Raw genomic sequence first — 25,942 nt, forward strand, 5'->3', positions numbered from 1 at the left:
TTCTGCAGGCAGAATTGCATATTTACAGATAGATTTCATTAGAGAAGTGTTTCACGTATGGATTTAAATGTCAGTGTGACAATAAACTGCTTGTTCTTAAGGAAGTCTATTTGGACAGAATAGTAGATCATAAAAGATCAGGGGTTGAAACCCTGAAACCTACAGGAATCTCCTCACACTAGAGGAAGCTCTGAGGAAAAGAAACCAGATGGACAGAAGTAAAGATTACTGTGGGATGTACCACTGATATCTACATCTTGGTTAAGACTCAATAACTTACGATGTTGATTGTTGATTATTGTATTCTGATAGGACTCTCCTGGAGAAGTGACACCTTTGAAGGTAAGAGGATGCTTCCCCTAAAGTAGGGTGACCAACAGTCCCAGTTTGCTAAGGATTAAATGGTTTTCCAGGACAGAGCACTTTCAGTGCTAAAGCTGTGACAGCTGAGAGCAAACCAGGAGTTGGTCACCTTAAGAATAAACATAGCCACTGTCAATCACGTGGAATTTGGAAAGACCAAACCAGGGAAGAGGATTGGGACTTACTGACCTGGGGAATTGCCTGGAATAAAGGGTGAAGGGAGGGGAAAGGAGAGAAGAGGAGGAGACTGTTCCTTACCTTGGCCCTTGGCCCTAAGAAACCTATCACACTAGGTAGTAGAAATCAGGCCAGAACATAGGATGAGATAACTATGTATCAGTACTGTGAGTCATCATGTTACGAAGTCCAGGAAGAGGAGTTAGGTCTTGAGCAGCCAAAATGACAAGTCAGTTGTAGGTTTCACTGTTGCAATTCTATTCTGTTCCTTTGTAGCCTGGTCTCATGGCACTGTGGGATAATGTACATACTTTGGGCTGGGTGGTAAATGTAGAAGCAGTGTAGTGATGTAGGAGCAGCCCAGAGAAGGGGAGAGATCCCAGAACAGCAGGTAACCATTCACAGAATAATAGGCTTTTTCTTCTCTGTAATTATTCATATAGGATAAATTTCTAGTGGTTGAATTTATCAATGAATTGAAATGTATGAACATTTTAAGACTTTAGAATGACAAAGAAATCAGTCCTTCTATTAAGACAGCTGTTTATTATAAGGGTTAGAGAAAGTCCTGACAGAAAGGAACCGAATGTTTTTCTGGGCAAACATGGTGATTCCTTTCCAGAAGACTTTTTGAAATTTACTAACCTATGATTTCAAGGTCTACTTTGCTTGTTTCTGTTTAGTACTCAGAGATTTCATCTCTCCTATTTGATTATCGCAAAGTGGTGTCTTAAATGGTAGTCACATAAAAAAAGAAAAGCCTGTGAATTCTATATGTTAGGTACCTAGGAGTATCCCCAGCCTTCAACTAATATTTCCTCTTTCTTCGGCTTTGCCATTCTTATAATAAACAAATTCTTAATTCTGAATCCATGATCTCTTACACCCACAATTCTGTAAAATCTGAATGGGATCTAGGGAACAAAAGGGCCCTGAGGATATGTGCATGCACAGTGGTTAAGACTCCCTGATTTCTTATTTTCTTGACCTCCTTTTAACTTGCCTTCCATTGCCAGGAAAAACAACAGCTAAGCTCAGTTCTTGAGTTTTCAGTTTATTGTTTCAGATAGGGATACAATCATAGTATGCCTATCTATCTACCTAACCTCTTTTTTAACCCTCCCCACCACTTTCACTTCTTCATAAATGATCCCATTAAAACTGTGTTGTTTTTTGTCCCAAAACTAAATTAACTTGCTGTAGATCCTTTACAGTCCTGGAAAGAAGCTCCATCTCCGTTCATTTTAAACTAAGAATATGTTTGTGGTCCCCTTTTGTATAATTTGGAATTGGTAAACTGGTGATGATCCAATATGGTAGATTTCCCTTAATATATCCTGGGACTTTTGTTGTCTTGAAACAGTTAAGGGCAAATATGAAAACTATGCTGGCCAGATGGAGTCACCTATGGGAAAATGAGGTTTACATAAGACAAGCAAACTCCTCGACTCTTTCCCAAAACTATACCAAGAAGATACTATAAATCCACAGAAAGGACCATAAGAGAGGACTTCTCAGGCACTTATAAAAAGCCCTTATGAGCAGACCCCTGGAAATCTGGAAATGCGGATCCTGATCCCTCTCCTAGATCATTTTGGGGAAAATGTAACTGTCGACTGAAAAGAATCTTGCCTATAAAAATCCAGGTCAAAAGGAGATTAAAGGAATAGATTTGAACAGTTACCCTGTGGAATTATTAAGACATAAAATGCCCCTGGGGAAAAATACTACCAGCCAATGTCCAGTCTATTCAACACTTAGAAATTATCTTTGGTGTGCAAGTAATAGACTTGAAATTGCTAATGAAATCTCTGCCAGACTGTCCCTCCCAATCAGGCTTCATGTCACCATCTACTAAGTTAATTTGTGAAAACCCCAATTTTCCTTTAATGTACCTTTTTATTAATTATTTTTTATTTTGGGTTTTTTTTTGGAGGGGGGATTAGGTTTATTTACTTATTTATTTTAGTGGAGGTACTGGGGATTGAATGCAGGACCTTGTGCATGCTAAGCACACTACCACTGAGCTATACTTTCCCCCTTAATGCAGTTTTTAAAGACTAAAATGCTAGGCACTTTCCAAGATCATACTCTACCTTGCCACTTAAGATACATGGGTGGCAGCAAGTATGTTCCCATTGCAATACTCATAATAGAACCAAAACCTTATAGGGAAGAGCACCCATCTCAGGAAACTTGGAAAGACGGTGAGAATTAAAATATTGCCTTATGAGGGAGACAAAGCAAGCTTAGGTCACAAGTTAAACTTTACAAAGGGAAAAGAAAATGTAACAGGGCACCTCTATTGCACAATGAATAAAACTAGCTTCCAATCACCTCTTCATTGTCCACTCCCATCTTACTGACATCATTGTACATACTGAGCCCAACCTCCTGCCAAATGGACCCACTCTTTGTAGAGTAGGATGATGATGGGAAATAGCATTTGGAGTAGAAATAAACAGCAGATAATAATCCATAATTGTTTTTAATCTTGAGGATGAATCACCCTCAGTTTATTTCCAAATTTCTTCTGTCATCAGCTGTTCATTTCTTTACTTTGAAAATCACCAGATTAACACTGCCAAAGGCAGGTAGGAAATGATCCAAGAGGACAATTCAGAAGTAGCACATGGTGAGTGGCTGAGAAACTCTGGGAACAAAACAATCCTCAGGAAAGTCTCTTTTCTGTCCCAGCAAAGGCACCAATGTGTGAACCTAATTCACACTTCTATTATTCCAATCAGGTTATTTTTATATCAGTACAATTTTAGAATAAGACTTGGTGGGGGATTATTTATTTCTTGAGAAATTCTGTTCTTCACTTTGCACACAAGATATTCAAGTCAGTCTAATTCCAAAATTCATTTCGAACCAAGAAATTAGATTCCTTTTACCTCTCCTTCTTATTACTTTCACATGCTTTCATCATTCCCTAAGTCTTCCTTCTGAACAAGGCATTTCAATGCAGAATGGCCAAACAGACATTCTAACATCATGATCATAAGAAATGTGATGTTTCGATGTGGGTTGTCTAAACCTGGGTGAATCTCCTTTGCCCATCAAACTATCAGGGTCTTTGGATGCCCTGTAAAGTGTATGCTTGCTGTTTTATCTATATTTTACTTGTCTTCTTTAAGCTGATTGGGTTCTTAAACCCATTTAGCCTTTAATTTTCTACTCAGGGTTCAAAGTAAGAGATTGGAATTCATATGTTCTCCCTGGGAACTAGGTTCAAGTCACAGTTCAATTATTGCAGACAGACTAAAGATGGAGGTTTCAAACTTTCCCTAACATCCTCTTAAAAACACAAAGCTGCAAACTCAGATCAGTAGCCATTTGCTTATGTCAGGAGACCATTCCCCAACTTAAATTTACCCTTAATACTTGCCTCAGATTATGCCTCTATAGGTATTAAAGTAGAAAAGCTAAAATACTACCCAAAAAATTCAGGGCAAATACTGTTTTCATTTGAAATCTCCAAACAATTGAAACAAAGAAAGAAAGTTCTGGCTGCCAAGATGTTATTTCCCCCTTGCTTTGATTTTGTAGGCATGATATAAACATCTGCAGCCAGTGAATTTTCAAATGAGTGGCACTCAACCTGGAGTACAATGGATAGCAGAGAACTGCTGTCTCAGTTTAGGTTTAGCTAATAAATTTGAAAATGAATCAGGATATTCTGGCATAGCCCCAATCCTTCCAAAACACGCAGATCAAATGTCAATTTGTGACAAGTGACCACATACTCAGTCATGCTAGATGATGGAACCGTGTAGGGGACGGTGAGAGGGAAATTTGTCACAGCTCCTTCTGGAAAGCCTCCCTCCTCCAAACCTTCCACATTAGCTAAAGTGAGTGAGCATCAGCTCCTGACGGCTGCGGTCAGCCTCTAGGTCCAGGGACTCCATGTGCTCATACTCTTCCTCAGGGGGCTGTTCCATGGGCCCTGTCATTGGAGAGGACCAAACATCCATCCCGTGCTCCAGGGAGATGTTGTGGAGGACACAGCAGGCCAAGATAATGTGGCTGGATTTCTCTGGTGAGTACTGCAGTGCTCCCTTGGATCCATCCAGGCAGCGGAATCGGGAGCAGAGGGTTCGGAAAGTCTTCTCAATCACACTGTGAGTTGCAGAATGGGCCATATTATAGCGATATTCAGCTGGAGTTTCAGGAATGTGAAGTGGGGTCATGAGCCAGGTACGGAGAAAGAAGGAACTGTCACCTGTGGGGAAGGCCCAAAGAAGTCATATATATTTATAACTGGAATACGAACAAAAAGGAAAATCCAGAAACATACTTAGAGAATGAGCAAGAAAATGCAACAGCCTCTGGAGCCAAAGCACAGCAGGAAAACCAAGAGGGAAATGCTATGGTAAAGAGAAGGCATGCCCAGGTCACGAGCAAGAAGACCTGAGACTTGGCTGGGAATACCCTTGGTTAAAAACAACAGAGAAAAGAGCTGACAGCTAAAGAAAGCTAAGTCGGAAAGAATGTAGGGCTGAGGTGAAAGCACTGGAGAAAATGAAGTTCCTGGGTTTTCTGAATTCAGAGATATTGTTCTTTAATAAATGCTTAGTAAAAACTATCATATAGCAAGCCTTCAAATTTCTAAAGAGCAAGAGTGTAAGAAGGTAAAAGAGAATTCTGCCAGGAGACCTCAAAACACTTGTGAAGAAAAATTTCTAACTTTACCATTAAAGTGTCAGGTCTGAAAGCACTACCTAGGGATTTCAGAGTATTTCAGAGACAATAATCATTCATTCTCCCAGTGCTAGGAAGAATAAGAAACGTCCTAGCATCTGTGGAGATCAGAACTCAGGTGTTCTGCCTTCCTAGATATTACATTCACTAGAACCATGCCTTTGTAACAGAGGAACTAATAAAATTTCACATTAACAAGGAGAGCATAAATATGACACAAACAGTAATAATCAGGGATAAGGAAATTAAATCAGAATTCTATTAAAATAATATACACAAAGCATTTCCTTTAAGTGGCTTCCTTATCAAATGATCCTGGGAGGTGTTAAAAATAAAAAAACAAAAACAAAACTGGGGTGCGATGTCCTATTACAACAGTAAAATGTTTCTATAATGTTTAATTGTCCTGACTCACTACATCTGGCAGATGAAATGTCTCACACAGAGGAACCACCTCAGAAATTTGAGACAAATAAACCCAAGGAATACCAACTTGCAAGGTTGCTGTGTTCCTGACACACCATCAATTCCAGTAAAATGTTATGAACTGTTCAGAGAGTGCTAGGCATTGTTCCAAACATATAGAACACCTTTCTTTTAGGAGCATATATTTCTAAGAACTGGATTAACTTTATTTTTTAGACGATTTTTAATTAAAAATTTTTTTACTGAGATATTGACATATAACATGAGTTTTAGGTGTAGTCAATTAACTGTAAATAGCTAAGATGTCTCACAAAATTTTCAAATTTTATATTTAGCCAACTTTTTTCCACCTACATATAACCTATTTTAATTGAACTCATCCCTACTAAATACTGAATTTAAGAAACTGATATTGTTAATAATGAAAATAATATCTATGATTCATTGAATACCGAATACCTATGTAGTAGGCACAATACTAGGCACTTTAAAAATATTATCTCTTGTCCAAATCCAACTCTGCCAGGCATACATTATTGAACTTGTTTTACAAATGAGAAAAAAGTATGTCATCCATCCTTTGATATGTCAGGCAAAGGCAGGAGAAGAGGCTAGTCACTAAATGCTAATAATGTGAGACTCAGAGTCACTAAAATGAGAGTATAATGCTGTAAAAGAGAATATGAAAAACATTTAAGATGAATGCCAAAACACAGAGATACTAAATATTTGTTAAATGTTTCTCTGAGAAAGCGTATGGGCCTTAAACGGGAAACATACAAGGCAAGCCAGTTAATGCAGACCTTTTATAAATTGCTCCATCGTCATTAACAGTTATAATCCAAACACCCGTACAAGACAGACACCCAGGAGGGGATTAGGATCAGAATTGCTAAACAGATTACAACTGCATGATCAGTCATCCAAGAGACATTCTGGCAGATCTTACCTAAAGCTGCTTAACAGGATAGGCCAAGATCTGAAGAAATAAGAACTCAGGCTGAATTGTTTGTAGGAGCAGGTACATTTAGAGAAAGGGAATTAGGTGATGCCCTCTGAAGGCACAGATGAAAATGAGGACATGAAGGGGTGACACTCAAGGTGAAAATATGTTAACAGCAACAACAACAGCATGGAAATCACAGCTAGTTCTGGTTTAGCAAACCTGGAGTCATTCTACAAATGTGATGTTCTTAAGATACAATCAGTCTTCTCTCTCTTTTTTTTTTTAATTTTTTTTGGGGGGCGAAGGTAAGTAGGGTTATTTAAAATTTTTATTTTATTTCATGGAGGTACTGGGGATTGAACGCAGGACCTCGTGCAGGCTAAGCATGTACTCCACCACTGAGCTATACCCTCCCCCATCTCTCTCTTTTTTTAACATCTCGTCATTCTTTGTAATCCTGCCAGTCTTCCCCACATGTCCAGATCAGTGTTTCCCAAACATCTATTCATACAAATCATTTAGGACACCTGTTGAAAATGATGTCCAGATTCATCTTTTCTTGAAGATTCTCATTCCTGAAGTTTGAAGTGGGGCCCAGAAATGTACATCTTAAATAAGTTCCCCAGATAACTCTTTTGATCTGGAAAATTTGTGAAACACTGTACTACTCCAGGGATCATCAAACTAGTATTCCTGTTACAGCTGATGGAGGCTTTCCAAGGGGTACGTGCTACAACTGACAGTACTAAGGGAATCATTCCCATGTCACAGCTTCCTTTGGTATACTTCCCTTGCATCATTAGTGCCTAGCATGTGGCCTGGAACCAAAACTGGCCTTAAATAAACACTTGTTAAATGTTGTTGCAATATCCATCTGTCCTACTTCCACTCTTTCTGTAAAGAGGGGGATCAGAAAAATACAAAAAATTTGTCAGAGTTTTTACTCATTTTCAGTGTCCTGTAAACAACTAAAAAACTACTTTAATGTCACAATCCCAACTGAATCTGGGGTCCCAAGTTATGAAGGAAAAGAAAATCAGTAATTCCTACATGACCATGAAGTCCTAACAAAAGGATCATTTGCCAAAAAGAGTAACTCTTCATATGATCTAGATTAAAAGCGTAAACAAACGACACAGATATTCTGTGCCTTAATTTCTTCTTCTGTGAAATGTTGATAATATTAGTATTTAACTCTTTAAGAGTTTTTTAAGTATTAAGTGAGACAATACAATGCAATATGCTTACAAGATTGTCTGACAAATTCTAAGTACTCAATCATTTTTAGCTGGCTTTACAGTTAGAGCACCAAAGTGATTTCATAAGAAATCAGCTTGGAACCCAAGTACTTCCACAACTGTAGAAGCGGCTCGATGAGACATGTGCAAACAGGATTTCCTTCACTTCTTGGTGTGAGTTGTATGAAAATGGAATTTGAAAGTTCAGAGGAGTCAAAGGTGGGATTAAGATAAAGGTCCAGTAGGGTAACGAGAAGGTAGTGCACCGAAAACTGTGTAGAAGCAACAACTCAAGAAAATAAGTTAAGTTCCAAGATGCTACCTGGCAACTCCAAACCAATCAGTTTGAGAGCAGCCTCTTCTCATTTGGAACAGAGGAAGTTTTTCTTTAACTGCCAGTAAACACATTAAAGAGAAAAACTCTTGAGCGTCTATTACATGTAAAATGCTGTGTACTGAGCATGTACAGTGCAGATACGATTAGTGGGTCTTGAAGGAGGGGTCTTCCAATCCTTAGTGTGCCTGTTCATCTTTCACATAATATGTTGTGTACAAGATAACCCTTGTTCTGTTGCTTGCATAAGAGCAGTGCTTTAAAAAAACAGTAACAAAAAGAAAGCAACTAGGCTGGAGGGTTTTATCACTGTTAACTAACTGTATTCCTCACAGCTCTACAGTCACATCAGTTTGTACTGCCCAATACTGAATGAGTTCTTGTCTTACTCAGATCATTAAGCCAGGCTTTCTAAGGGCACTCAGGTAGACCTATGAAGCCAGTTCCTATAAGAATTGTGTAAATGCACTGTCTACTATCATCTTCATATGATACCTTAGTGACAATCATCAATGGCAAAAATAATACATTTGCACAATACTTTAGTGAACTTTTATATATATATTACCTAATCCTAACAATAGGTATTATTGCTGTTAGCATTATTTTCACCATTTTACAGATGATAAAAATTAAGGCTCAATTGTATGGATATGCTATATTTAACCAGATCTGTATTCGTAAGTATTCTGGCTGTATTTAAGGGGAATGTTTTTGTAGGGTTGTTGTTGCTGCTGTTGTTTGTAACTACAGAACACTGCAGTGATGCAAGTTCTTGTGTGTTAAATTTTGTTTTACCTATTTCTGAACATGTACCTCCAAGATAAATCCTTAAGAGGAGCTGGGTCAAATAACACATTTTTAAATGTTCATTAATGTCTTTTAAATGTTGATTTAAAAAATTAGGGCTCAGAGGTTCTTATGTGAGGTCTCATTAAAAAAAGAATAGGACTGAGACTCAAGTCTATAGACTTCCATATTTCATTCTACTCTACCAGATAATTTTTCTACAGCTACAAAACGAAACGTTTACTCCAAAGGACTTACCAAGCAACCAGCTATCTTTGTGCATCCCAGCTTCAAACTGACTGCTGAGAGAAGACTGCTGAAGTACAGCACAGTCCTGGAGGCTCCCTGGCCAGTTTGTCTCCACAGTCATTAGCGCCCCTCTGATGTCACACACCATCAGGCAGTTTAAAGAATGAAGACCTTTTCTGTTCACGTAAGAAAGGTCTTCAGCATTTGGTGCCTTGATTGCCACATGGATACAGTCAACCACCCCTATCACCCCTGGCATCCCTGCTAACCCATAGAACTCATCCTTCAGAGCCTGCACGGAGGCTTCATCAGCTGGAAAGTGGATGAACTGTGAAGCTCTTTCCACAAGCGCTTCGGTGACATTGGCAACACATCGACTCATAGATGCCTGACTGATTCCAATAGCATCTCCCATCCGAGTCTGGAAGGAACCTGAGGTATAGAAGCCCAGTGCTGCAAGGATCTGTGTCTCTGGGCTAATAGCCCTGGATCTCTGAGTAGGTCTAGAAAGACTCGCCCCCAAGAGCTCCACCAAGTAATAAATGAACTGTCGAGGAAACCCATACATGGACATCAGGTATTCATCGGTAACATCATCCAGTTTAAATCGGTCCAATGTCCGATGTCCTCGGCCATATAGCAAGAGGTCACAGTCAAGCACTGTTATTGGTATAGCCATGGTACATGTAAATGTTGTTTCTCCTTCCCTCTGCTACTTTCCCTGAACTCTTCCCAGTGAAGATGTTGGTGCAAGAAAAGTATTTAAGGAAGTGTCAGAATTCAACGGTTACCCATCACTTAAATGGCTGTGGCATTTATAGTCTTCTCTCTGCAAAGGTTAAAAGAAAAAAAAATTAGAAACCTACCAAAGACTTTAAAGTGATTCAAAGACTACAACAGATCCTTTTCTCAAATTTCCCTTTTGTTCAAGCAAAAAGTTCTTTAACTATAACTCTGGGTTTTTCTCCACTAACTCATGGCTGCAAGAAAGGCTTGCTTTGGTTTGAAGGAGAATGGGAGTTGAATTTCGTTGGCTCATTTAATGCCTGGCATTTGAACTGGGAAGAGCAGAAGATTAATGGAGATGATGGCATAATTATCCACAAGTGGAAAAGGTCTACTCCTGACTATACAGGCCAGAAAGCAGCTGACATAAGTCATAACTACCCAGGACAGGAATTAGTCACGGCGGTATTCATTATTCAAAACCCTCTGGCTCCACCTGATAAGTAAGGGATGGGGGTACGGGGTGCTCAAACCAGTTTAACAAGGGAAGAGGGGGCAAATAAACTCCCACGACACAGGCTGGTCGACCAGGATTGTGTGCTTTAACAAAAGGCTTTCCCCGCACCCCAGGAAATCCAAATTGTGAGGCTGAGGGCTAGGAAGTAAGGAGGCCAGACAGGTTGGAAGGAAAGTGCAAAAGAAGACGCTGGAAGAGCTAGAGTTGAGAGGAGACTCCGTCGCTTTTAAAACGTGCCTTAGAAATGGATACGGAAGTCTGATTGTCACCGCCACTTCAAAGTCAGCCGAGGCCGCTCACCCACCTCTCCGCGGCTGCCAGCTTACTAGCCGCACTCCCCACCCACCCAGCCGGGTCTGGCCCTCCTCCGGAACCGGCGACAGCGCACAAGCCGCCACGGCGCTCAGCATAGGCACCGCCCCCTCCGCGTCAGTGCCCGCCCCACGCCGCGTCCTCACTGCCGCTGCCGCCGCGACCTGCGGTTTCCCGGCCCACATTCCACACGCGGCCAAATGTTGGCACTCTTTCAAAGAGCCCCCTCTTTACGCCTTTGTTTTCTTCTGAAACGCTCGAACAGGTTGATTGGTCAGACTTACATGGTAAGGAAACCAGCTTTTATGGGAATGTCAAAGAGGAAAGAGATTAAGTAGGGCATATAAATTGTAGCGAAAGTGCGGCTGCGATTAAGCAGCTGCATTTCCCCCATAGCCCTCTTCTTCCCCCCGCCTTCGCCGAAGCGGATGAAAACAAACACTAACGATGGCGGCGCCGGGAAGCGACCGGCTGCTGGGCTTAAAGCAAGAGTGATCGTTTGAGTTGTGAGGGAAGCCTTGAAGAGCGCCTGTAGACGTGAGTGTGACAACTTGCGCAGTCTTGGGAGCGAAACACTCGGTGCCTGCGAGCCACGAGGCTCCTGAGGTGTAAGGTATTATCTGCGACCCGTGCTGTCACTGCAGCTCCGGAGCGCGGAGCCCTCAGCCAGGAGGCGCATCAGGCCGGCCCCAGGCCCCGGCCTCCGTAATGAGAGCCACGAGTCACTCTCTGTGTCGCTATTTCGCAGGTACTAACTTTAGGGGGGATACCCCCAGATCTCTCAGCGCCCTCGGGTGGGAGGCTATGGATCCGCGGCCTGCGGCTGATTGGGTAGTGCCTTGAGCTTTCCTTGGGAGGTCTGGTTGGTGTAGGCCCCATTGGCCCTCGATTATTCCCAGTCTCTACAAACATCCTCGGAGCTTTCGTCTCTACCTTCTCAGCTCTTTGGATTAAGTCATAAGGCTTTTTGGAGAGAATTTGTGGGGCCATAACTCGGGGGTGGGGTACCAATGTGAATGAGGTAGGTTTTCGTTCAATCAAGATTTGTTGAGTGCCAAATATGTACTCCGCGTGTAGGTGAGGGTGACTGTTGACTAGTGAAAAAAAGGGACCCAAGGTTCACGACTATCTTACTGGCACTGGAACGACCTGAGGAAACCTGCGATCCATTCTCATTAAATAAATCTCTGGGTAAGTGGCTAAGCACCTTCTTGGATTCATCATTAACTCATCTCAGTTTTCACTTTCCCAGTCAGTTCCCAAGTTTTCCTGGGCAATTCAGCATAGCTTTTCACTTGGAGTATTTCTTCCTCTTCTGGCCATTCCACAGCCAGAGAGAAGGGGTGGGGGAGGGGGGATATGAATGAATGAATGTTATAGGAAAAAAGTACCTATTTTCTCATCATTCTTATTAAAAACTGATCTCCTAAGGTGGTAAAATGTATTAAGCACCTTCGATGGGAGATGTGCAATAACAAGAAACAACAGATCTTTTGTTTACACTAAATTAACTCCAGGTTTTTGTGTGTTGTTTTATGTGTTAGTCCTTTTCAAGTGTGGATATTGTGGCTCCAACTAAATTATAAGTTTATGTTTCAACTCCATTTTTCAGCTGAGCAGAAGTCTTAAAAATGCTTGAGGAATGGAATCCTGAGTTAATATTTTTAACATATAGTGGATGATGAATAAGTGTTGAAGCAAGTGTTATATATACTGACGTGTACAGTAAAATGCATGTAGCTGATTCTCATGCTATTTTCAAACTGTATACCTTTAGGTATAAAGTTAAGAAGGCTATGCCAACTTTTGAGATTTACATTTCATAACAATTGCAAACCACTGGGTTTTCCATTACTGTGCTTACACCTAACAGTTCTTATTGTATATTTGTATTTTTCTTTTCTTGAGTGGTTATTAATATAGAAACAGAACTTGCAGGTCTTAAGTTGCTAAATACTCCAAATTATATTGTTTTATTTAAGGACTAAGAATCACTTGGACACAGTTCAGACCTACTATCTAAGCATACTGGAATTGTACAGCAGGGAGGTGGGGGTCAAGAAATCTCTTTTCTCATTGTTTTTCCTGCCTATGTTCACCTAACTGCATTAGCTTATGACCTTCATGACTTAGAGCAGTGTGTCAAAGCAAAAAGAAGCCTAAGACATTAACTTTTGAGCTTCCGAAGACCTGAGTCCTGTTACATAAGTGATTTTTAAAAGATAATTTTGATTATTCAGAAAATGCAACCACTATAGAATTTATTGTGCTCACTTGATAAGGTTTATTCCCAATACTCTGCAATTACATTTTGCTCAAGTGGGAGTGGAAAGTATTTATTTTGGAATCTATATCTAGAGAGAAGTTATTTAATTTTAGTAATACCTAGAAATCCCTAAGACTTCATTTCTAAATATTTCTTTTGCTTGTTAAACACTTTTTCCTTAATTATAGAAGAGATGAAGAATGACATTTATAACTGGTTGAAGTGCTACTTAGATTACAGAGAATGAAGAGTACACCTAAAAAATTCCTCACTTTTGTGACCTTTTATTACTCAACTTTTTTTTAATGGAAGAAAAGTATAGAGACTCACTGATTAAGAAATGCAGGCTATTTAGCTATTATTTGAACTACCATATTTCTTAAGGCTTGTATGTTGACTTGAGAGTCTTCAAATATGTATACTTTTTTTGAACAAAACTTACCTAAACTTTATACGTGGATATTTGGAAGTAATTTCCAACTTGGAGTATTGAACTGAGTAAGATGAATTTCCATAGGGCACCACTTTTTCATTCATGGATTTAATAGAGGAAAGAGTGCCTGGGGTTACTGTTCCTTGCTTCTTTTTTGTCAAACTATGATCAGTAAAAACTGCAGATAGTCCTTGACAGGATAAGGGCGGTGTAGCCAGGAAGAATGCAAAGAAGGCTATCTAGTCCTCTATGCCCTATGCCGAGGGGGAATCAAGAAACTTTCCATAAAGTTTGGGTTTTAAATCTTAAAAAAAAAAAAAGGATTTTAAATCCTTAAAGGGATGTAAACTTAGTTTCAAATCTTTAAAAGGATTTTGAATTTCTTAAAAAGATTTTAAATTAATTTTAAATAATTGCTTTTAACTGTAGAGTAAATGTAGGCCAGTTGATTAGAGAAGTCCTCTAAATGCCAGTGTATGTGACACAGAAAATTTGTCTTTGCCCTGGTGGTGTCCCCTGTATGCCCTTCGTTACAAGAGAAAGGGTAAGATTGTGAATCCCACTACATGGAAAAAAACAACTCAATTAACATGCACAGCCAACTGTCTGTCAATAGTATCTTAGTAAAAGTAAAAGTAAGTAAAGAATTTATAGAAGTGATAACCCAGCTTGTTATTTTGGAAAATACTGCTTTGACTTTTGACTTTTGATTCATACAGATGTGAAAGTAATAGAGTTAACAATCATATAATGTTCTTTCAAAGCTTAAGATTTGTCCCTACCCTCACATTCCTTCTGTACTGCCCACAGCTATTAGGTCATTAGGAGAGATTATGTTGAGAAATACTTGTGAAGGTTTAGATATCCTGTTTTAGATATAAGCTGAAGGATGTTTTTACCCTTTAGTCTATTTCTGTTGGAATTTTCAAGAAACCAGATATTGGTCTTATTTATTTAGACTGGTTTTAAAATTGTTCGTAGTTAGTTAAACATGACTTTTATTTACCTTTATTCTCACCTCCTATTTTCTTCTGGTTTATTTTACTTTCTGGCTTCTTAAACTGAATACTTATTTGGGTCTTTTTTTAAATTATGAAGGCATTTAAGATTATACATTTTCCTCTGAATTCTTCTTTTGCTGTCTCACTTGTTTTGTTGTCAAATAGTCTCCATTTTGTTAATTCCTAGATAAATTTATAACTTTGGTTTTTATTTCAGTGTTTATTATAAAAAGTTTCTTAATGTATACATGGTTAACTTTTTATTCTACGTTTCTAGTTTATTGGATTGTGGGCAGTAACATCTTGGAATTTTTTTTTTTATGGTCAAGGACATGATCGATTTATGGCATCCCTTGAACCTGAGAGAATAATGTGAAAGATAGAGTTAGATAACTAAGAAGAGCTTTGTTAAGGATCTCATTTGTGGCAGCTGTTCTTTATAGGAGGAACTGTCTTACTTAATCCTCACCACGACCTTATGAGAAAGGAATCTGAGGTACAGAAAGATTGAGTGACTTGGCCCTGTACAACACTGTGTATGTATTAGACTTGGTTTCATTATTCAGATTCTCAGTATATTTTTTTCAGGTTTTCTTGATATTCCTTGGGCCTATGATTTTTTTTTTCTTTTGGAGGGAGGGCTTAATTAGGTTTATTGTATTCATTTTTAGAGGCAGTACCAGGGATTGAACCCAGGACCCTGTGCATGCTGAGCATGTGCTCTACCGCTTGAGCTACCCCCTCTCCCCTCAATATTTTTTTATATCTACTTAATGTGTCAGAGGTATGTTGAATCTTCAGGTTTTGTTTTGGTTTATCAAGCTCTCCCAGTATCTCTTGGAATTTTTGCTTCATTTCATTTTATTTATTTACTTTATTTTATTACTATAATGATTATGAGTAAAGGTTTATGGCTAATATATTTTCAGAGATTATTTTATCATTACTGAATATCAATTTTAGTCTCATTTCATCACTTTTGGCCTGGGATTGTTATAAATATTGCTACTTCTGTTTTTTCTTTTTCTTTTCTTTCTTTGCTCTTCCCCCTCCCCCCACCAATTCAGTATATCTCTGCTTATTTCTTTATTTTCAGGCTTTCTTTGTAACTCCTTCAGGTAGAAGACTATTTCAGTTGTTTAAACTTTTCTGTTCTGTTTCTCATTTGTCTACAAAGAACTTTCTAAATGGAAAAAAAGGATCTTTATAATTTAATAATAACTCTGATGCCTAGAAAGTGGGAAAATTACTACTCTTGCTCTGTTTACCCTTGAACTCAACTATCTTTTCTTATTAGCTGTTCCTGATTTGCCATATTGAGCTTTTAAACCTGAATCTAAAACATTTAAAAACTCTGTGTTAGAAACTGGGAAACAGAAATTATTTTTTCAGTAACTGATGTTAACTTTTCCCAGTTTTAAGGGCTAGAGAGATTATCTTGGGTCATTTTTATATAATCTCTTGCCAAATTATTCAGTTGTTTCTTTGAATTATTTGCTATTTCCTTCCATTATTAGCTATGTCACCTTAATCCAGTGTTAATTACCAACTCTTACCTGGATTACTAAAATGACTTCCAAGCTAATCTTTCTGCCTCTAATTCCTTTACTTCATCTCCCCCTATCTATATCCAGATTAATGTCCCTAAATTTTTACCAACAGAAGAATCTGCGTTGACTCCTTACTAATCTACTGTTAGAGTCTCTTTTGCTCACTTTTATGACTCTCTAGTAATCTGGCCAGACCATACTTACCTACTTTATTTTACTTTACCCCTGTACATGAAAATTCTGAGCTGTGTAGTTCCTAATTTTGTCTTTCCCCTTTGCTTTCTCTTCTCCCTCTGGGTCTCTAATTTCACAGGTGTCAGACCTTTTCCTGTGTCTTCAGTGTGTCAGATAACCTCATGTATCATTTTGTACCTGTTGTCATGATATGATTAAATACCTTAAATAGTACCCTCTTACTCTCAAAAGTATCCCAGAAGTGTGTGGTCACTCTGTGTCTCTTATACACTTTTCTCTATTTTTCCATCCTTTTGTCTCTCTGTACTTTGTTTTGGATATTGCCTTTTGGTCTATATTCCCTTCCAGTATTTCTGTCTTCTCCTGGTCTCATCTGCTTTTAGAATCAACAATTGAGTTCTTAAACTAGTGGTTTTTGTTTTTTAATTCTGGAGTTTCTATTTGGTTCTTGTTATAGTTTTTAGTTCTCTATCAACATTATAAATTTTTTGTTTCATTTAATTGAACATGTTAAGCATACTAATTTTAAGGTCTGTGTTTGATAACTGTTAATATGTTTCTGATGTCTGTTGGATTTTGATCATTTGTGTTTGTCTCCATGAATGTCTAGTTCCTTTTTATATGCCAGATACTACATTTGAAAAGTTGTAGAGATAACTTGTGGACTAGAACAACATTATTTTCTAAAAGGGAGAAATTGTGTGTTTCTGACAGAGGCTAAGGGCAGACCTTATTCCACACTGTTAAAACTGAGTGATGTTTAAATTTTTTCATAAAATAACTTTTTAAAAGTTATTTTGAAGTCATACAAATTACAACTACATTTGTTTTCTGAGAGAAAAACTATGCACTATTTTTCAAAAAGTTAAATGTTTAATTACCATATGATCCAGCAATTCCACTTTTAGGTATATGCCCAAGAAGATTGGAAACATAGGTTAACAAAAAAACTTGCATGTCAATGTTCTTAGTAGTAGTATTCACAATAGCCAAAAAGTAGAGACAACTCAAATGTCCATCAGCTGATGAATCAGTTAACAAAATGCAGTTCATCCGTACAGTGGAATATTATTCGGTCATAAAAAGAAGTGAAGTACTAACACATGCGACAACTAGAATGAATCTTGAAAACATGCTAAGTGAAAGAAGCAAGTAACAAAAAGGACACAAATTATAGGATTTTCTTTATATGAAACTTGCAGTATAAGGAAGTCTGTAGAGACAAAGCATACTGTTGAATGCCAAGACAGAGAAGGAATAGGAGTGACTGATAATAGATGTGGGATTTCTCTTCAGGGTGATAAAAACGTGATGATGGTTGCACATCCTTCTGAATATACTAAGAAACATTGAACTGTACACTTTAAAATGGTGAATTTGGTGGCAGAGGGTAGAGTTTGGTGGGCTCAGTGGCAGAGTGCGTATTTAACATGTGTGAGGTCCTGGGTTCAATCCCCAGTACCTCCATAAACAAAGATAATTACCCCCCAAAAATAAAAATAAAATAAAATGGTGAATTTTATAGTATGTGAATTATAACGTAATTCTTTAAGAAAAAAATATATAGGGAGGGGGTATAGCTCAGTGGTAGAGTGCATGCCTAGCATGTACAAGGTCCTGGGTTCAATCCCCAGTACCTCCATTTAAATAAATAAATAAATAAATAACCTAATTACCTCCTGCCCAACAACAACAAATAATAATATTTCTAAAAAAGGAAAATATGTAAAGTGATTTAAAAGAAATTTTTAACCCACTGCCCTCCTCAGCATTCTAAATCAACATGTTTAACAAATTCACAAATAAGCATATTTTCTCTTAGCCTTGCCCAGTGTGCCATCTCAGATGTGTAGTCTCTTAAACATTGTCTTATTCTTTTGAGTTCTTGGTGTTTTATTTCCACGTGCAATCTGTAAATTTTTAAATTCTGAATTCATTGCCTAAAAGTTAGGAGGAAGGGTTGTCAGTGGCCTGGCAGCAGGCTGTTGATTATCCAGGTCTATGAAAACTTCTCTCAAGGCTCCTTCAGGCTTGCTTCTGCCTGTTTCTAGTGGTTTCAGTGGTTCTGGACAAGTTTTTAAGTTAATTTCTTGGGTTTTTTTTTTTTAACCGCACATGTAGGTAGTGTAAGTTTGGATCTTAAATCTATGTACCTTACTGACTTATGCTTTTGAAGTTTTGAGAGTGACTTCCCCACCTCCCAACCTTGCCATAAAGATGACACTGTATAACATAATAATATACAATTTCTTACTTTTTTTTCTCTTTTTTTCCCCTGGACTCTTCAGAAAAATTACTTCTATCTCTTAAGAACAAGAGCATTGACCAAAGCATAATTGTGTAAAATTGAGGAAATTTAACATTGATGCAATACTGTTTTGTAGTATACAATCAGTATTCAAATATTGTCAAATTGTTTCTTTACTGTCCTTTATGGCAACGTTAAAAAAAAATTTGTAGTATAAGCAACTTTTTGTTTTTTTAGCAACTTTTTTTTTAAAGTCCAAGATCAAGCATTGCATTTGGTTGTCGTAACTCTTTTATTGTCTTTATTCTGAAACAGTTCATCAGACTTTTTTTTTTGCTTTCATAAGATTGACATTTTTTTAAGAGTACAAGCCTATTATGTAAAATGCCCTCTCTTTCAGTATAAGCTTGTCTCATTGCTTCCTCATGACTAGATTTGGGTTATACAGTTTTAGCAGAAGAGCTACATTGTGATATGTCCTCACTACATCACATCAAGAGGATGTATTGTCAGTTATTTAGTTGTTGGTATGTTTCTTTGATTATTTTGTTAAGATTGTGTCCACCAGGCTTCTCTTTGTAATTAATGTCTTCTGCAAGAAGATTATGTAAATACCCCATTTGCTAACAAGTTTTCAGGCAGTGGTTTTATCATCTACTGGTGATTTGCTGAAATCAGTTATTCCTATAATGGTTACAAAATAGTGATTTTTCTAAGATTTTTTATTCCTTGTACATCTGCTAATTGGCAATCTACTGTGAAGAAGTATTTAACCTTCTCCCATTTATTGTACAGCTGCCTTTACCAGTGTTGGAGAAAATGTGAAAATCCTTGCTATAGAAAAAAAAATGACTATAGGTATGAAGTGTTATTTAAATTCTTTGTGTGTGTTTGTGTGGTGGGGAGGAGATAATTAGGTTTGTTTATTTATTTCTTAACAGAGGCGCTGGAGATTGAACCCAGGCCCTTGTGCGTGCTAAGCACACACTCTACCACCGAGCTACACCCTCCTCCATAAAGTGTTATTTAAATTCTTACCAGTCTTGAAAATAATGTTTGTGCTGAGCATTTGTCAGCAAGTTTTTTTTTTAATTGTGGGCAATATCTTGTTACCTCTGTAACTTTTTTTTTAATTAAAATACAGTCAGTTTATAATGTGTCAATTTCTGGTCTGTAATAGTTTTGAGATTACTATTTTGTAGAGTTTGTGTGGCTAGAAATAGGCATTAAACAGAAAATGAAAGCAATATTATTTATATGCTGAGAGCTGTTACTCAAAACAACTAAATTTGCTTAATAATATTCATCCTTAAAATAAATCAAGGAAATTTTAAGTCTTCAATATTAGATTAGTTCCATATGTAAATTTGCTTTTCAAAAAACTAGGATTGTCTAAGAGAATTAGAAGACAAGCTACAGACTGGGAGAAAATATTTGCAAAAGACACTTCTTTTAAAATGACTTGTTGCCATCTCATACCTATTAGAATGGCTAAAATCCAAAAACACTGACAAGACCAAATGATGGAGAAATCATGGAGCAACAGGAATTCTCATTCATTGCTGGTGGGAATGCAAGACAGTTTAGCCACTTTGGAAGACAGCTTGATGGTTTCTTACAAAATAAACATACTCTTACCATATGATACAATAGTTGCACTCTTACTATTTACCCAAAGAAGTTGAAAGGATGTTTTCAGAAGGAGATTGGAGGCTTCTCTGGAGAAATTCAGTATCAGAGTCAAAAACCTCTGTATATTGACACTTGAGGTTCCTCTCCATTGAGAAAAAGGTCAGGCAGGGCCCAGCTTGTTCCTGATGGCCCTCTGTGAGCCCTACCAGTTTACCAACCTCATTTATATATCCTGAGTTTCCTTCTTTTTGGTACCTCATACGCAAATGTGAGTGGGACAGCCAGGGGTCACCAATCACTTGATGAAAGCCTCCATTGTGGCTGCCAGTGTTTTTCAAGCCTAGTGAGGAAGAGTGCTCCAGAGGTGGGGGAGGGAGCGTCTTACAGACTTTGATAACCAAATCTAGCATGTTTTTGATTCAGTGTTTCCAAAAAGTTAATGTCCATTCTTTTTTTTTCTTACTTACTTAATTTTATTAAAAAATTTTTTATTGAGGTGTAATTTACAATATTGTATTAGTTTCAGGTGTACAATAGTGATTCAAAGTTTTTGTAGATTATACTCCATTTATAGTTATCATAAAATATTGGCTATGTTCTCTGTGCTATATAATGTATCCTTGTAGTTTATTTATTTTATTCATAATAGTTTGTACTTCTTAATCCCCTACCCCTATTTTGCCCCTCCCTCTTCCCACTGGTAACCACTAGTTTGTTCTCTATATCTGTGAGTTTGTTTGTTTTGTTATATTCAATCATTTTATTTTTCAGATTCCTCATGTAAGTGATAACATATAGTATTTGTCTTTCTCTGTCTGACGTATTTCATTTCACTAAGCCAAATACCCTCCAGGTCCATCCATGTTGTTGCAAATAGCAACATTTCATTTCAGTTCATTTCATTTCATTCATTTTTATGGCTGAGTAGTGTTCCATTGTGTGTATGTGTATGTGTGCGTGTGCGTGTGTGTACACATACCATGTTGATGGGTGGGGATATGTCCCTGCCAAGGTAGCTCCTCAGTCTGAGGCTCCCATTTTGGTGCCTACAGGCTGTTGGGTGGGATTGGGTCCTAAATAGCTTAATTAGGTAGAGGGGGGATTCCAAAAGATGATTGCTAGCACAAGTGTTCATGTGATAGAACAAGCTCCCCAAAATGTCTGCCACAAGTATCTGTGTCCCCAGGCTGAGCTCCAGTTGTTTCCTCCCTCTTCAGGAGACTCTTCAAGATGAGCAGGTATTTCTGACCCGGCCTCCTTTGAAATTATTGCTTCTGCCTTGAGTCCTGGTACATGTGAGATTTTGTGTGCCCCCTTTAAGAGACTTCATGCTATTTCCCACAAACCCTGGGGCTCCCAAAAGTAAGCCCACTGGCCTTCAAAGCCAAATGTTCTGGGGACTCATCTTCCTGGTGCAGAGCCCTGGACTGGGGGGCCCAGTGTGGGACTCAGCCACATTGCTCCTTGGGGAGAACCTGTGCAATTGTAATTATTCTTCTGTTTGTGGGTCACCCGCCTGGGATGGGGGAACTGGTCTTGAACATACCGGGACTCTCCACTCCTACCCATCTATCTCATTGTGGTTCCTTCTTTATATTTTTAGTTGTAGAAGATCTTTTCTGGTAGGTTCCTATCTTTTTAATCAATACTTTTTCTGTAAATAGTTATAATTTTGGTGTGCCTGTGAGAGGAGGTGAGCTCAAGGTCTTTCTACTCCACCATATTGGGAACTCCCCGTATCTAGTCTTCTAACATGAGGGAGGAAGGGCAGTTCTGTCCTGAGAGCGTCATGGAGTGGCTGTAGGGCTTATAGTGGGGTCTAAATGCTGCTTCTGTGGACTTTCGAATAGTCTTCCTGTTTTCAGCCCCATCTGCCACCCTACTTTAGGAGCTGTCTGTCTGGTGTCTCTAATTCCTTGGCCTTCTTAGTTTCTTTGGTTCAGATGAGCTTTCTTTGTTTAGCGTTTCTCTCACTGCTGGCTTAGATATCAGCTCTGTTCTGCTCAGTCACTTCTACTTTCCACCTTCCCGAACTTTGATGTTGTTATCTCTTGTCTGTGTGTGGTTGCTTTTTAAAGTCCCCCACCCCCTTTTCAGGAGTGAGCAAAAATGAACATAAACATTGAAACCTTTATCCTTAACCAGTGTGTTTACTTTTTCCCCCCAATATTTTGTTGACATACTTCACTGTTCTTTTCTCTTCTGAATTTATTTATAGCTCTTATATTTCTGTACTTTTAATTGAGGACTGGGAAAATAGTTGAGATAAATGGTTTTTATCCATTTATTTGAGTAAAATTCATTTTTTTCATTTAAAATTAGCATTTCACTGTGAAAGTTAGTAAAAGGTCTAGATAGCCTACCTATGCCGGTAAGTGTACTTTTCCTTTGGTTGTATCATTTGTACTTGATCAGTATTATAGAATCTTCTGTCTAGTATTTGAATGTTGGCTGTTATCTACATCCATTATATAACAATAGGAAATTTTACTTACTTAATGGCATCCTTTTTTCTTTTTGTGTGTTAAAATACAGTTTACCATCTTAACCATTTTTGTGTACAGTTCAGTGGTATTAAATATATTCACATTGTTGTGCAGCCTTCACTGCCATCCATCCCCATAATTTCTCATCTTGTAAAAGTGAGACTCTACCTGTTGAACAGTAACTCCCCATTCTCTCTTCCCCCAGACCCTGGTAACTACTATTTTACTGTCTTTATGATTTTGACTACTCTAAGTACCGCGTATAAATGGAATCATACAGTATTTGTCTTTTTGTGACTGGTTTATTTCACTTAGCATAATATCCTCAAGGTTCATGTATGTTGTATCATGTGTCAGAATTTCCTTCCTTTTTAAGACTGAATAATATTTCATTGTATATATATTTATATTATACACCACATTTTGCTTATCCATTATATTTTCAGATAATTGTTTAAAAGTATTTTATTTTTATTCTATTTGGGGGGTAATTAGGTTTATTTATTTTTATCTATTTTTTTTAACAGAGGTATTGGGGATTGAACCCAGGACCTCATGCATGCTAGGCATGCACTCTACCATTGAGCTATACCCTCCCCACTGAAAGCATTTTAGTATGGTACAAGACTGCATATTCTGAACACTTTGGGAACCTGACAGGATTATTTGTTGTTATGAACTTCTGTTGATGAAAATTATGTGTAGAGAATGTTGCTAAATTGAAATTTCTATTCCAAAAAGGTCCAGTAAATAATTTTTTTTATTTGTTAAATGTCTTAAGCTTGGAGAAAAGCCTTAATTAAGTGAAGTATTTCTCAGGCAAGAAAGCAGCAAGTGGCAAATCTGGGGAAATAGGTGTTGATGATGTTTGAAGGGACAGCAATATTTGTGGGAGCATTGTGATTTATAAATATATTTTTGACCTAATTAAGCCATTTAAGAAAAGATGACACTTGATAAATTTAATCAAATATATGTGAGTGGGAACCACATAGAACTTCTTGTAAATATCCAGAAATTACACATAGTAATTGTTTTACGTCCCTAAGGCAAAAAATGTAATAAAGGTAGTAATAAGTAGCTCTGATGAACTTACATATTCAGCATATTAACAGGAAAGGAACAAAAAATTTGAATGCTTGCATGAGAGTTTCCTATATAATTGAGAGACTGAAATGCTGAGAAGTAAAACGGCCTTGACTTAAACTAAGTGGTACCCTAAAAGCCCTACCTTGGCTTTGTTCTCTAGCAGCTGATGTATTGTCTTAAAACCTATCCCATCAAAGGTCTCCACCCTTAATGTAGACAATCATTTTGGCAATTATAACATGTTGGTAACAGTGGCTAATATGGGCAGTGGTCTATAAAGTCTAAAGAGAAGAGGGACAAATACATCTATTTGTCAGCCAAGAAAGCTCTCTCTAGACTCTTGGTGGCAGAATTCCAACTTGCTTACCCCTGAAGTAGTGAAAGATGTATGAAGCTAATAGTGAGATGATACCATTTTAGTTTCCCTAGGCGGTCTCCTTTTAGGAAAGGCAACATGTTGCTCACTTGTTGCTTCCTTTTTTGTCTACTTGGCATTTTTATTTCTCAATTAATAAATTGGATTTATAGTATATAAACTGTCTCTTGTAACTGAAGTCCCCAAACCTTGACTGAACTAATAAAATTAGTTTCCTGAGCATGTACATCCAAGGACTAAACCTTGGTCCAGTATTGCCATTTACTTGCTAGTTTCATTGACCAAGATCTTTCCTGAGAGTGCCAGCAGGCCTCTGGTTACCTTTTCAAAATCACTTCACCTGTTTTCCCTGCTGATTTTGCATGTGGAATCTTGAAGTTCAGGCTGAGGAGTTTGCCCAAAGTTCTGGCACATAGGAGCAATACTAACATAATGCTTTATTAGATTAGCCTTTCAGTGGCTTACCTGAGGTTTACAGTATAGTCTGGAAGGAGGTGTTGAGGAAGAAACTTTTTCTGTACGCTCTTAAGTTCTTTGCATGGGGGCCTGCAAATTAAACCAACAAAAGCCAGATTAGCAAGAGAAAAGACATTTGCAAAGTATATACCACAGGAGAGCTCAGTGGTGAGTAGCTCTAAGAGGTGGTAAAAATTTGGGACTTATATGCCTAGTTTAGTAGGAGAAAGGAAGGAGAAAAAAGGCTCTTATGGGAAGAACAAACAAGTTTCTTTGGGAAAGGCAAATGGGTCTTTGGGAGAACAAATGGGAGATAAGAATGTTTGTGATAACATTTGCTTGTGTGGGTTTAAATGGCCTTTCCTTCTTCTTTAAGACCATGAACCTCCTCCAGATAGGGGATTTATAATAGGTTTACTCTTAGTCTCTCTCCTGGGAGTAGAAGCCAACCTGGAATGGGAATTTATGGCAGTCCTCATTTCTCAGAAGGTTCTACTTTTAATCAGATATGGAAGGCTCTGAGAAGATTTCTTTTCTACATCTGTTGAATCTCAAATGTCTTCAGCTTAAAATAATCTTTATGGCAAAATGGCATATTTTAGGATGGCATAGCCTGATGCTCTTCAAAGGTAGAGTAACTAACCAAGTGAGTCTCTTCCAGATAAGAAATGTAACTTGGTTTGAGGTGGTATCTATGGAAATGAAAATGCTGCAAATATTAAGAGTTCTGTAAAAGCAAGAGTTTGAAGGATTTAGTAATTGGTTAGTGTAGTAAAGGACAGAATAAAAGAAAAATTCAATTGTAGGTTTCTTTTAAATTTTTGTACCAAATTTCCCTTTATCCCTGGAGGCTTCAAAGGAGAAATTTTCAAAGAGCAAAGCATAGGGTAAACCTTCTGTTAACATTTATGTTGTAAAGAATGAATTAACTGCTTGATAACCTAGGCTTAAGGGGACAGTAAGCTTTGATGCCTGAAAGAGAACTTTCTGTGGAGACCACCCCTTTGGGCTCAATAACTAACTCTAGTTACATAATCTTTTTAGTGCTTCCAGTGATATAGAAAGTCATAAGAGACATTGTGCCATTATAATGTTTGCTTTGGTAGATGCTTTGATGGTAGGAACACAGTTCCCCACTTCAGTGTAAAATAGGGGCAGCACAATCCTCCAGCACTTTTTTTTTTCCATCACTATTCTTATCTCAGATCTGTTGCTGTGTTGCTTTAGGGCCTTGAGCTGTTTAACCCTTTGAAAGGTCTTTTTATTTTTACTTTAATATTTGTTAGTGTTCTTTTTAATCAAAATTAGGAAAGTCTGAAGGTGGGTGTGCATGTCAAATACATTGTTTGATAGGCCTCTAAAGATGAGTCCTTTGTAATTTGGATAGCTTTAGGCTTTCATCTGTTCTTGATCACAGTGGATTCTCCTG

General features: G+C 37.9%; 2 protein-coding genes across 7 annotated transcripts in view; one reads left to right on the forward strand and one right to left on the reverse strand.

Moving 5' to 3' along the window:
- Positions 1-1,578: 1,578 nt before the first annotated feature.
- On the reverse strand, positions 1,579-10,879 carry HARBI1 (harbinger transposase derived 1). Of its 2 annotated transcripts, none has more exons than XM_006212293.3 (3): positions 10,774-10,879; positions 9,236-10,055; positions 1,579-4,765 (listed from the first exon to the last, which is right to left on the reverse strand). In XM_006212293.3, exons 2-3 carry the CDS (start codon positions 9,903-9,905, stop codon positions 4,386-4,388), a joined length of 1,050 nt encoding a protein of 349 aa, XP_006212355.1. In that variant the 5' UTR covers positions 9,906-10,055; positions 10,774-10,879; the 3' UTR covers positions 1,579-4,385. The 2 variants fall into 2 exon arrangements, with proteins under 2 accessions (XP_006212355.1, XP_072825978.1); XM_072969877.1 differs by having other exon boundaries at positions 10,707-10,844.
- Positions 10,880-10,898: 19 nt separating this feature from the next.
- The window catches only part of ATG13 (autophagy related 13), a 40,758-nt gene continuing 25,714 nt past the window's right edge, over positions 10,899-25,942 (forward strand). For 3 of the 5 annotated variants that reach the window (XM_072969876.1, XM_072969875.1, XM_031690618.2), the window contains exons 1-3: positions 10,899-11,068; positions 11,178-11,529; positions 11,859-11,972. The gene's annotated coding sequence lies outside the window, so the exon portion shown is untranslated. Of the gene's footprint in view, positions 11,530-11,858; positions 11,973-25,942 lie in introns of all 5 variants that reach the window. The other 2 variants (XM_015246119.3, XM_006212292.4) reach the window with 2 other exon arrangements.

The sequence above is a fragment of the Vicugna pacos genome, chromosome 10, assembly GCF_048564905.1.
Source record: "Vicugna pacos chromosome 10, VicPac4, whole genome shotgun sequence".
In the NCBI taxonomy this organism is placed as follows: domain Eukaryota; kingdom Metazoa; phylum Chordata; class Mammalia; order Artiodactyla; family Camelidae; genus Vicugna; species Vicugna pacos.

Bases quoted from the DNA above. Each gene is read 5' to 3' on its own strand.
- HARBI1 (XM_006212293.3), bottom strand. From the start codon at position 9,905: ATGGCTATACCAATAACAGTGCTTGACTGTGACCTCTTGCTATATGGC. The intron at 4,766-9,235 runs GTAAGTCCTTTG...CCTTCCCCACAG, and splicing joins CAAAGATAGCTGGTTGCTTG to GTGACAGTTCCTTCTTTCTC.